This window comes from Bidens hawaiensis, unplaced genomic scaffold (genome assembly GCF_021521415.1).
Source record: "Bidens hawaiensis isolate Kalapana, Puna unplaced genomic scaffold, B.hawaiensis_p1.1 tig00021016_1, whole genome shotgun sequence".
NCBI classification, from domain to species: domain Eukaryota; kingdom Viridiplantae; phylum Streptophyta; class Magnoliopsida; order Asterales; family Asteraceae; genus Bidens; species Bidens hawaiensis.
In genome coordinates, this window is record NW_027493243.1 from 134,832 (window position 1) to 147,666 (window position 12,835).

A 12,835-nucleotide genomic window follows, 5' to 3' on the forward strand; every position below is an offset into this window, starting at 1 on the left:
TAATATTTTTTTAATATTAATATGTATAAAACTTAAACACCATGCTTACTCCTTACTCTATCTAATCCTAATTTCTAAGGACCTGCTATCACTATATCAGTATCACTCTCCAAATCTCCAATCAATATCACCATTCACCACGCCACCAGTTTATGGCACAACCACCGTCCGCCGTTGCACTACACTGTCAGTCCGTTTCAACCTCCGCCACCGTCCGCCGCTGAACTATTTGACTATCTGTCACCATCGGCCATCACCACCTTCGTCCTCCGGCGCCAAATCTACCTTGATAAGGTATGTGAAGTTTGAAAATTTTGTGTTTAGGTTGTTAGATTGAAGAACCAATTGTGTTTAAGTTGTTGGATTTGTAAGTTCACTTTAAAACAGGTTATTGGATTGGATGATTTTGGTTGTTTTGTGACTTGTTAGTCTAATTTTAAAACTGTTTTTTTTCCAGGTTTTCTTTCGGATATCCGAATCACTATCCGATTGGATATCTGAAATTTCGGATTCGGATAGTGAAATCCACTATCCGAAAGGACCGGATATCCGAAGTTCGGATATCCGAAACTTCGAGTTTCGGATATCCGGTTTTGAACACCCCTACTTTATGAATGCTATATTTGTTTGGCACACACTTTTAGTAGCATTTAGTATTTGTGTCACTATATTTTAAGTTTATAATGACACCTTACATATGCCGTATTATCTTGACCAAATTATATTGGCATTTAGCATTTATGCTACGTAAATTTAGGTTTTTATTGTCACTTTACGCCTAATATTTATTTGATACACAATTTTAATGGAATTTAACTTGCACGTGTGATCATCTAATGACTTACACATATAGTGGTTTATTTGATAAAATATCCAAATAATTAAACCACGTAAATACCTAACTAACCAACAGGTGAGCTAAATTGCAACAATTTACATAGGGCGTGAGACGTTCTAGAGTCAAGAGGCTATTGGGTAAAATATACTTCACTAAAATGTCTCAAAATATTGATAACTTCCAATATTCTCACTTCACTTTTTGTATATCACCACATAGCCTTTTTTTTGTAGTGATTATAGTTTCTGTTTCTGAACATTGTTTTTTCAATATTGTTTCTAACGAATGTACCGAAAACATAAGTTTTAAACATTAAAACCGGATCAGTAACAAATTTGAACCTTATGTAATCACGCATTGACAATGTTGAACTTGAAAACAAAATGAACAAGTTTAGATTGAGTTATAAGCATTGTTTTCATGGCCAAACTAGCCAGTCTGGTTCTGCCTCTTTGAAATAGTGGCTAGCTATTCTGACAAAATGGGTAGACTATATGTTCAATAACATATTAGTGGTTGTGGTCTATAGGTAGGTAAATTTTACGATCCAGTTGGGTCGCTATTGAAGTATTGATACATCAAAATTACTATTAAAGGTATTTGGATTGTACACTAGAGGTTTCGTACCTTATATTGAGTTTTCTTACTTTATATAATTAGTAGTCTATGTGTCTTGTGACACACGGGGTAAAAAAATATTTTTAAAACATATTAATAAAATAATCTATAAAATTTTATAAATCAAGTGAATATGTGACCAAGTAACTTAAATATTACATAGAAGATGCAAAAATATTTAAAATTTATTACAAATTTCTAAATACTTCTTTGTAGGCAACATTTGATGTTGTATTTGAAAGATAATCATTACTATCTAGGATAACAACTTTGAGGTTCTCTCGTTTTTTGGAATAAACCTCTACTATTTAGCAGCTATTAGTACATCAAGTGTAGAAACGAAGCCTTAATTATATCTCCTAATCTTAAATATATATAAACGAAATTTTTAAAAGCTCTATGGCTGATTCCTACTTTCTCTCACGTCACCAAATTGTTTTATTTGTAAATGGATGCTTCTCATGCATTTGACCCGAATTCACGGGTATGGGTCTCACCAAACCCAGATTACCCTTAAACGGGTTATAACATCTCATTACATTAAATATTAATCTTACCAAATATTTGATATGAAAATCCTATTAAGTATGGATATACTAAAAGTAAACATCGATTTAAAAAAATAGATATTATTTATAATTAAGAAACAATTTATATTTAAAAAAAATAAGCGGATCATGGGTCTCACCAAACCCAGATAGCTTTTAAACGGGTTATGACATTTCATTTATTTGTGAAATCTTTTCATTATCAAACCCTAGTATATTATTAAGTTACTTACCATAAATATAATTAAAATCCAAAAAAAATATAAATATTAGAAACGAAAAATGTAAAACTACCCCCTGTAATACGAGGGATAAAAGCTAGTGTGCGTGTGTATTTATATATATTCTTCGGTTGTTTAGTGATAAACTCTTAAGCCTACGTTTCCTATTTTTATGATTGGGTATTTGTATACTAGATTTTATTCCCCGTATTACGGGGGTTGTTTTACATTATTCGTTTTTAATATTTATATATGTATATTTGGATTTTAATTTTATTTATTGTAAGAAATTTAATAATTAATATACTTGAGGTTTGATGATAAAATTGTTTCACAAATAAATGATATGTTATAATCCGGTTTAAAAGCTATCTGGGTTTGGTGATACCCATTACCCATTTATTTTCTTTATTATAAAATTGTTTCTTAATTATAAATAATATCTTTTTTAAATAAAATAGGATATTAATTTTTAGTATATCCCTATTTTATAGGATTTTTATATCAAATATTTTATGAGATTAATTTTTAATATAATGAGACGTTATAACTCATTTAAAAGCTATCTGGGTTTAGTGAGACCTTTACCCGTGAATTCGAGTCAAATGCGTGAGAAACCTTCATTTGCAAATAAAGCAATCTGATGGCTTGAGAAAATGGTTGTTTTACATATTTCGTTTTTTAATATTTATTTTTTTAGATTTTAATTTTCTTTATTTTGGATTTAATTTTCTTTATTGTAAGAAAGTTAATAATATACTTAGGGTTTGATGATGAAAATGTTTCATAAATAAATGATATGTTATAACCCGTTTAAAAGCTATCTGGATTTGGTGACCCATGACCAGCTTATGTTTTTACTATAAAATTGTTTATTAATTATAAATAATATCTTTTTCTTTTTAAATTGGATATTAAATTTTAGTATATCTCTATTTTATAGGATTTTCATATCAAATAATTGGTAAGATAAATTCTTAATTTAATTAGATGTTATAACCCGTTTAAGAGCTATCAGGTTTTAGTAAGACCCATACCCATGAATTTGGGTTAAATCAATGAGAGGTCTCCATTTAAAAATTAAGTCATCTGGTGGCTTCCATAAAAAGGGGAGAGCGACCACATCGCGACACGTAGGATTTTTGGGTTTTCGTTTATATATATTATAGATGTTTGATGGTTCAATAAAGAAAAGTTTCCAACATATCATAATTTTATCATTGCATCAATAAGTGACTAACATGCAGCGAATTTAACAGGAAACGTCTCTAAGAGAAGGAGAAGGAGACTGTTGTAGACGCTTAAGAGGTGAAGCCCCCGAGCCATAGATTTTTCTTTTCCCCCGTGATATTTAAATACCAGGTTTTATCTTCTATATTACGGGGGTTGTTTTTATTTTTTGTTTTTAATATTTATATATATATTTTTTAATTTTATTTTTTATAGGGAATATACTTCGAGTTTGATGATGGTAGAGTTTCACAAATAATTAAGATGTTATTGACCGTTTAAAAGCTATATAGGTTTGATGAAACCCATGACCCGCTTATTAAAAAAAAAAGGAAATTAATTAGTATTTATCTATTTTATAGGATTTTCATATCAAATATTTGGTGAGACTAATTTTTAATTTAATGAGATGTTATAACTCGTTTAAGGGTTATCTGGGTTTGGTAAGATCCATACCCGTGAATTTGGATCAAATGCATGAGAAGCCTCTATTTGCATATCAAGCAATCTGGTGGATTAAGAAAACGTAGAAAGCAACCAAAGAGCTTTTAAAGGTTTCATTTATATATATTTAAGATAAGATGCATACTTTCTTCATACAATAATTTTTTTCTAAAAAAAAATTTACATCATAACGAGCAATTTATTTTCTTTAAATTTTATGTATTTTTTTTTAAATATTATCGTATGAAAAAACTTATGCCCATCTAAAATCATGGGGCAAAGAAAAGTCTATGGCTAAGAGCATTCTCGATAGCTGCACTATTTTTATCTCTATTTCTATAATTAAATTAAAAAAATACTATATTTTTTCTATCATATATAATTAAATAATATTTTTTTTATATCTTTATCATTATCTTTTCTCTCTTCTTCACTCACAATAACTTTCAAATATATTAAATAAGTAGATGATTACTAGTGTTCTTCCAGATTTACTAATCTCTTTAAAATTTTCCCTTTTCTTTACTGACAACCACGTACAATCCTCTAAAAAAAATTTAAAGACTCCTCTCATATAATTACAGAGGAGCTACTGAAAATGCTTCAAAGAGTTTCACATCTCTAGCGTCTACACATATGTGTCTCTAAAATTCGCCACACTTTAGCATCTCATTGGTGCGGATGTGGGTCCCACCAAAAGAAAAGGCATCTAGAGCTTAGACCTTTCGTCGATGTGTCATACATTGCATAGTCTTGTTTTCTATGAAACCCCTACACGCTAGAGGCTACCATATTTATTTTAACTTGGTCAAGTGAATGTTCAATTTGGTGATTCTCCCTTTATATTTTATATTGTTAGAGCATTTCCAGCTTATTCCTTACCCTATATCCATATATATCATATAATTATACTAAAAATCACTGTTTTTTCTCTCTTGTTTAATTAAATAATACTTTTTTATACCTTTATCATTATCTTTTCTCTTTCCTTCACTCACAACCACTTTTAGAAAATATTAAAAAGTTATACGATATAAACAGTGAAACCCCAAATTTAACTTTCCCATATAACATTTTCTCTCTCATCTACTCACAACCACTCATAACCATACCATTTACAAATTCTCCTCACATATTTTTAGAGAACATGCTGAGAATACTATTACTAAGTTATGACTAGCGCATTTTTTACATTCTCTTATTTATTTACTTTTCTTTGAACATAATGGAGAATCTTCAACCATTACAAGATACTTGAATCAAACATAAATTCTCAACTAACTATGTTCAAGAAGATACTTGAATCAAAAATAAATTCTCAACTATGTTCTTTAATCTTTAAAGAACATAGTTGAGAAAAAAACAAACAACCCTTTTAATCTTTTTTAATCTATTTTTTTAACGACCAATAAAAAAACATAATATAAAAACACTAGTAAGACGCTAGAACAGCCAAACAAACAACCACAACAAAAAACAAACAACAAATAAGGAACCAAACACGCTACAAGCGTACACTCACCCTTACACCCGAAAAGAGCACCAATCTTCCCAAAAGAGACTGCATTTTCTTCCTCTACTTTTAATCCAAAGGACCCATTACCTTAATTTCCTCCACCAAGCTTCAGATTTGAATCGGAGTTCCCGAATGGACTAACGTGTTTCTGTTTTCCACATACACCATATCGCGATTAAACATATAGCTTGGAACACTTTTGGGTCTTTTACATGTATTTTTGGGTAATATCGGGTATAGATCAGGTATTTGAAAAACCTTGTTTCGGGTATTCGAAAAACCCAGTTCCGGGTATGATACCGGTTCCGGATTTTGGGTATTACCGGGTACAAATCAGGTTCGGTTCTGAGTACGGGTTTTAGTACTAAAATGTATACCATATCCATACCCGAGTTTATGTTTTTCATGCACCTCTAGATCAAAAAGTGTTGTTTAATATGGACTTTTGTCTTAGATCCAAGGTGTGCTTTTTATCCTCAGATTAAACTCCATAAAGCCCAACTTAACCACATGGGCCTGGTATGCTGGTACCCTAACGGCGCGTGTATCCACTTCCGCACAACCCGCCAGCAAGATAAACATGAACAAATTATATAACACAAAAAGCTAGGTCACTTCACCCCGACCCCCACTCTCCATCCACCCACGCGCCTCAAAACACCCCATAACCCCATCGCGTACTCCACACTCACACCCAAAATCGCGTGACAACCACTCCACCTTTGTACTCTATACAGACGCAAACACAACTCCGATTACTCTTATTCGTTCTCGAAGCTTCACGTTTCCGATTACTTCTACGACTTCAACGGTGTCGTTTCAGTTATGTTATTATTATAAATATTAATAATAATAATAAGTTAGATCGACGGTTATCAATCAGTTTGTTTGTTACAATTCTGTTGATTGTTATTATTCGGTTGACGTGAGCTACAAGTTAACGATGAAGGTGAACGTGAAGACTTTGAAGGGCACGCACTTCGAAATCGAAGTGAAAGTTGAAGATACGGTGCGTTTTTACTGATCTGAAATTGACGTTACGAAGCTTAATTTTGATGTCGTTAGGGTTTTGAGTTTGATTCGTTGAATACTGAGTGTATTTGATCTGAAATTGACGTTACGAGGCTTAATTTTGATTTCGTTAGGGGTTTTGAGTTTGATTCGTTGAATACTGAGTGTATTTGATCTGAATTTGACGTTACGAGGCTTAATTTTGATTTCGTTAGCGGTTTTGAGTTTGATTCGTTGAATACTGAGTGTATTTGATCTGAATTTGACGTTACGAGGCTTAATTTTGATTTCGTTAGCGGTTTTGAGTTTGATTCGTTGAATACTGAGTGTATTTGATCTGAAATTGATGTTACGAAGCTTAATTTTGATTTTGTTAGGGTTTTGAGTTTGATTAGTTGAATACTGATTGTATTTGATCTGAAATTGATGTTACGGAGCTTAATTTTGATGTCGTTAGGGTTTTGAGTTTGATTCATTGAATACTGGGTGTATTTGATCTGAATTTGACGTTACGAGGCTTAATTTTGATTTCGTTAGGGGTTTTGAGTTTGATTCGTTGAATACTGATTGTATTTGATCTGAAATTGACGTTACGGAGCTTAATTTTGATTTTGTTAGGGTTTTGAGTTTGATTAGTTGAATACTGATTGTATTTGATCTGAAATTGACGTTACGGAGCTTAATTTTGATGTCGTTAGGGTTTTGTGTTTGATTAGTTGAATACTGATTGTGTTGGATTTGATTTTGTGTGTGATTAGGTAGAGTTTTGTTAGAAGTTAGGGTTTTGTGCCGAGTTTGATCTGAATTTGACGTTACGAAGCTTAATTTTGTCTTTTCGCTTCGTTAGGGTTTGAAATCGAAGTGAAACGTGAAGATAAGGTGCGTTTTGTCTTCGATTAGTTGAATACTGATTGTATTTGATTTGAATTTGACGTTACGAAGCTTAATTTTGATTTCGTTACGGTTTTGAGTTTGATTAGTTGAATACTGATTGTGTTGGATTTGATTCGGTGTGTGATTAGGTAGAATTTTGTCAGAAGTTAGGGTTTTGTGCTGAGTTTGATACGAATTTGATTTTACGAGGCTTAATTTTGTGTTTTCGCTTCGTTAGGGTTTGGAATCGAAGTTGAAGTTACGATGTGTTTAATGTTCGATTAGTTCAATTTTGATTGTATTGAATCTGATTTTGTGTGTGATTAGGTAGAACTTAGGGGTTTGTGTTGTATTTGATTTGAATTTGGCATACGAAGCTTAATTTTGTGTTTTTGCTTCGTTATGGTTTGAATTTGAAGTGAAACACGAAGATACGGAGCGTTTAATGTTCAATTAGTTGAATTTTGATTGTATTGGATTTGATTTTGTGTGTGATTTGGTAGAGTTTTGTTAGAAGTTAGGGTTTTGTGTTGTGTTTGATCCGAATTTGACGTTACGAAGCTTAATTTTGTGTTTTCGCTTCGTTAGGGTTTGAAATCGAAGTGAAACTCGTGGATGCGGTGTGATTTATGTTCGATTATTTGGTTTTTGATTGTGTTGAATCTGGTTTTGTGTGGGATTAGTTTGATCCTAATTTGACGTCACGAAGCTCAATTTTGATTTTCTTAGGGCTTGAGTTCGATTATTAGGCTTTGAACGTGTTGAATTTGATTTTGTGTGTGATTACTTATTAGTTTGATCTGAATTTGACGTTATGAAGCTCAATTTTGATTTCTAAGGGCTTGAGTTCGATTATTAGGTTGTATGTTCGATTATTAGGTTAGTTAGAATTTGGTTTGAATTTAGGGTTTTGTGCTGTATTTGATCTGAATTTGATGTTATGATGCTTTATTTTTTGTTTTCGCTTCGAGATTGTAGTATTGGCGTTGTTAGGGTTTGAAGTCGAAGTGAAACTCGAGGATACGGTGCGTTTTGTTGTTGATTAGTTGAATTCTGATTGTTCGTGATTAGTTAGAATTTTGATAGAATTTAGGGTTTTGTGCTGAAATTGATCTGAATTTAGCCCTAGGAAGTTTAATTTTGTGTTTTTGGTTAGAGATCGTGGTATTAGTGTTGTTAGGGTTTGAAATCGAAGTGAAACTCGAAGATACGGTGCTTTTTATGTTCGATTTTTGATTGTGTTGAGATCTGAACTTGACGTTACGAAGTTGAATTATGCTTTCGGTAGGGTTTGAGATTGAAATTCAAGATCGTAAGGTGTTTTATTGCTATTATTAGTCTCAATTGCTGTTTGTTTGTTGATTTGGAGTGTGAAAGCTTTGATTACTTGCGCAATTGTATGTTAGTTGGTTCTTTGGACTTGAGTGAACACGATTTGGGGAATTAGGTTAAATAGTGCAATTAAATCGTTATTTATGTTTTTGTGTGTATTGAGTCTGATTCTGTGTGTGATTAGTTAGAATTTAGGGTTTGTGTTGAGTTTGATCCTAATTTAGCTTTATGAAGCTTAATTTTGTGTTTTCGCTTCGAGATCGTAGTATTAGCGATGCTAGGGTTTGAGTTTGAAATTCGAGATTAAACTGTGTTGTTAATTATTATTGCATTGATTATTTGTGCAATTGTATGCTAGGATTCAAAAGAATGCGATCTTTTGAATCGTTATTTCAGTTTCTGTGTTTACTGAATCTGTTTCTGTATGTGATTGGATAGAATTTAGGATATGTGTTGTGCTTGATGTGAATTTAGCCTTAGGAAGTTTAATTTTGTGTTGTTCGTCGCTGTATAAGCGTTGTTAGGGTTTAAGTTTGTAATTCGAGATCGTATTGTGCTGTTATTAGTCTCAATTGGAAGGTGAAAGCTGTGATTGCTTGCACAATTGTATGTTGGTTAGTTTATGTATTATTTATTCTGATTGTGTGTGTGATTGGTTAGAATTTAGGGTTTTGTGCTGTGTTGATCTGATTTCATCCCTACGAAGTTTAATGTTGTGTTTTTTCTCTGAGATCGTAGTATTGGCGTCATTAGGGTTTGAGTTTGAAATTTAAGATTGTACATTCATACTGTGTTGTTATTGCTGTTTTTAGTGCAATTGCTGTTTGTTCGTCGAGTTTGGGTGTGAAACTGTTGATTGCTTGCACAATTGTATGTTAGTTGTTCGGACTTGAATAGTTGAATGAACATGATTTGTGGAACTAATTAAACTGAAACTCTAATTCTTCATCCGTACGAAGTTTAATGGCTTTGTGCTGTGTTGATCTGAGTTCATCCCTACGAAGTTTAATGTTGTGTTTTTTTTCTCTTTTGAGATCGTAGTATTAGCGTCATTACGGTTTGAGTTTGAAATTTAAGATTGTACATCCGTACTGTGTTGTTATTGCTGTTTTTAGTGCAAATGCTGTTTGTTCTTCGAGTTTGGACGTGAAACTGTTAATTGCTTTGCACAATTGTATGTTAGTTGTTCGGACTTGAATAGTTGAATGAACATGATTTGTGGAATTAATTAAACTGAAACTCTAATTCTTCAGAGAAAATAGCAATATAGATTACGCAAATTGCTATTACTGTGAATTCATGTTTAATGTGATTGAATCGTTATGCTTGATATGAATTCTTATATTCATATTTGATGTGATTTACTCATTTAAGCTTCATGTTTGATAGGAATTTGTGTTTCATGTGATTTAATGTGATTGAATCTTCATATTTGATGTAATTTAAGCTTTGTGTTTGATACGAATAACGAATTCATGTATAATGTGATTTGATGTGATTGAATCGCCATGTTTGATGTGAATTCATGTTTGTGGTGATTAAATTGTTTATGCAGGTTGCAGATGTTAAGAAAACTATAGAAACATTGCAGGGATCTGATGTGTATCCAGCTGCACAACAGATGCTCATTCATCAGGGCAAAGTGCTCAAAGATGGAACCACCATGGAAGAAAACAAAGTTTCTGAAAACAGCTTTATAGTTATCATGTTATCAAAGGTAAAACCTGACTTTCGCGTATTATAATTGCATCGTTAATACTTAAATCATATGTATTAATCATGCACAGAACAAGACCTCCCCTGCTGGATCTTCATCAGCTGCAGCTGCTCCAAAGGTGACTGAGACAAGGGCGGTGGCGGCTGATCCCGCTCCAGTGGCGGCACCACCACCTCCACCGGTTTCTGCAACCGTGGCACCCCCAGCAAACGCATCGTCTGAGAATGCATATGGTGATGTGCCATCAAATCTTGTTTCAGGCAACAATTTAGAGGGTGCAATTCAGCAGATTCTCGATATGGGTGGAGGTACATGGGATCGTGATACGGTTGTTCGTGCTCTTCGTGCTGCTTTCAACAACCCCGAACGCGCTGTCGAATATCTATATTCGGTAAATCTTGTATCATTGTTATATAACATTCTAAATTTGAAATTTTGAAGATGGAAATATAAAATGTGATTTTAATATAATGCATGCTTATTTTAGGGCATACCAGAGTCGGCTGATCTTCCGCCAGCAGCTGGAGCTCCTGCTGTGCCGCCAGTTCAGCCCGCACAACCACCAGCAGCAGCAGTAGCGCCAGCAGCGGCGGCTCCGCCAGCTGGACCGAATGCAAATCCTTTGAATCTTTTTCCTCAGGTATGTCATATGTGAGTTGTTTGTTTATTAGTTGTAGAGTTCATATCTTTTAAGATTTTGGTATATATTAAATGATCAAATCAAATTGTTAATTTTGGGGTAGGGTCTTCCTGATGTGGGCGGGAATGCACCTGCGGGTGCTGCTGGTAATCTGGATTTCTTGCGTAACAGCCAACAGTTTCAAGCTTTTAGGGCAATGGTACAGGCTAATCCACAAATCTTGCAGGTATTGTATGACTCTCTCTCTCTCTCTACATATATATGCGCGCATGCGCGCGCACACACACACACACACATATATATGTGTGTGCGTTTATATTTTATACACTGATGATTATGTGAACAGCCGATGCTTCAAGAATTAGGGAAGCAGAACCCGCAGCTGGTGAGACTCATCCAAGAGCATCAGGCTGATTTCCTTCGTTTAATTAACGAACCTGTTGAAGGAGGAGAGTATGTTTTTTTTTTCCTATCTCTGCGTTCTGGTTGATTTACTTGTTAACGGGTTGATTTGGGATGTGTTTTATGTCTAACATAGGGTTGTGCATGCATTGGTTTGGGGGCTCAAAACAGAACCAACAACCGAATATTCGTTTTTTGAGTTTTTGAAAAAAAAAATATGGCCCAGAATAATAAATTTAGGCCTGAATCTTTTTGTGAATTGGTAATTAATTGTTTATGATGGGCTAAAATATTTGGGTTACGCTAGTTATTAAATTTCTATAAACTACTTAAAATTCAAAATAAAAAATGAAGTCCATAAATTCGTTTAGGTGATAATTACATGCAAAATTGAAACCGAACTGAAAGTTATTTTCGGTAAACATAAAACCAAACTGTCGGTTTTTGTTTGGTTTTGTTATTGTGGTTTGGTTCGGTATCATGCACAAAGATGCCTTGAAAACTTAAATAAAAATGTCCGGGGCAAGTGACAACCTGGCATGATCCTATTTGACCCGCACATAAATAAAATGTTTGGCCCGACCTGTGACATTATCAGGAATCCACTTGGACAGCTGGCGGCAGGGATGCCACAGGCAGTGACAGTCACGCCAGAGGAACGTGAAGCAATTGAACGCGTAAGTTCTATTATTACACCTATACATACATTTTTATTGTAGAATATATAATCACATGTCTAATTATTATAATTTCTTTTTTTCTATAAAACCTTCAGCTTGAAGCAATGGGATTTGACAGAGCTTTAGTACTGGAGGTGTTTTTCGCGTGCAACAAAAATGAAGAACTGGCTGCAAATTATCTACTCGATCACAGTCACGAGTTTGAAGACTAGTTTCAATGAATGAAGGTGAAGGTGAAGGTGAAGGTGAAGGTGAAATTGCATTTTAAACCCTCTCGGGTTATTCACTTTGTTTCGTGCTTTTCAGTGTATGCACTTGCTCTGTTATCTTTTCTGTTTCCGGGTGCGTATACTTTAGGATATATGGGAGATTAAAGTTGAAATGCAACTTAAGTTTCCGCCCTGTTACTTTTCAGTTGTTTTTTATGTTGGATTTTACTTTGCAGTCAAATAACTAAGTGTTAGATGACTCCGCATTTTAATCTTCGTTTATTTATTAGTTGAGGTCAGGGTTCGTTAAGTTTTTTTTAACTACGCACATACATGGCGTATACTTGCTTTACATGGAATTTTATAAATTAGCGTATACCATTTAAACATTTTAACGAAAATAAGTATATCGCCATGAAGTAAAGTGCTATTTATGCTAAGTTGTATTTGGTGGTTGTAGTCGGTAAGCCCTCTTTGGATGTAACACTTGGCTACTAAACGCGCTTTAAGATGTTAATAAGCTATATCATTTGCTTTCTATTTGATCTTATAGACC

The 12,835-nt window shown here is 33.5% G+C and overlaps 1 protein-coding gene across 1 annotated transcript; it reads left to right on the forward strand.

Annotated features, from left to right (window-relative positions):
• Nucleotides 1-6,336: 6,336 nt before the first annotated feature.
• Nucleotides 6,337-12,512, forward strand: LOC143562411 (ubiquitin receptor RAD23d-like). The gene is made up of 8 exons (XM_077050220.1): nt 6,337-6,424; nt 10,187-10,348; nt 10,419-10,739; nt 10,836-10,988; nt 11,092-11,214; nt 11,335-11,441; nt 11,989-12,067; nt 12,166-12,512. Exons 1-8 carry the CDS (start codon nt 6,359-6,361, stop codon nt 12,280-12,282), a joined length of 1,128 nt encoding a protein of 375 aa, XP_076906335.1. The 5' UTR covers nt 6,337-6,358; the 3' UTR covers nt 12,283-12,512.
• Nucleotides 12,513-12,835: the final 323 nt, after the last annotated feature.

Bases quoted from the DNA above. Each gene is read 5' to 3' on its own strand.
- LOC143562411 (XM_077050220.1), top strand. From the start codon at position 6,359: ATGAAGGTGAACGTGAAGACTTTGAAGGGCACGCACTTCGAAATCGAA. The intron at 10,989-11,091 runs GTATGTCATATG...ATTTTGGGGTAG, and splicing joins CTTTGAATCTTTTTCCTCAG to GGTCTTCCTGATGTGGGCGG. The intron at 11,215-11,334 runs GTATTGTATGAC...TTATGTGAACAG, and splicing joins CTAATCCACAAATCTTGCAG to CCGATGCTTCAAGAATTAGG.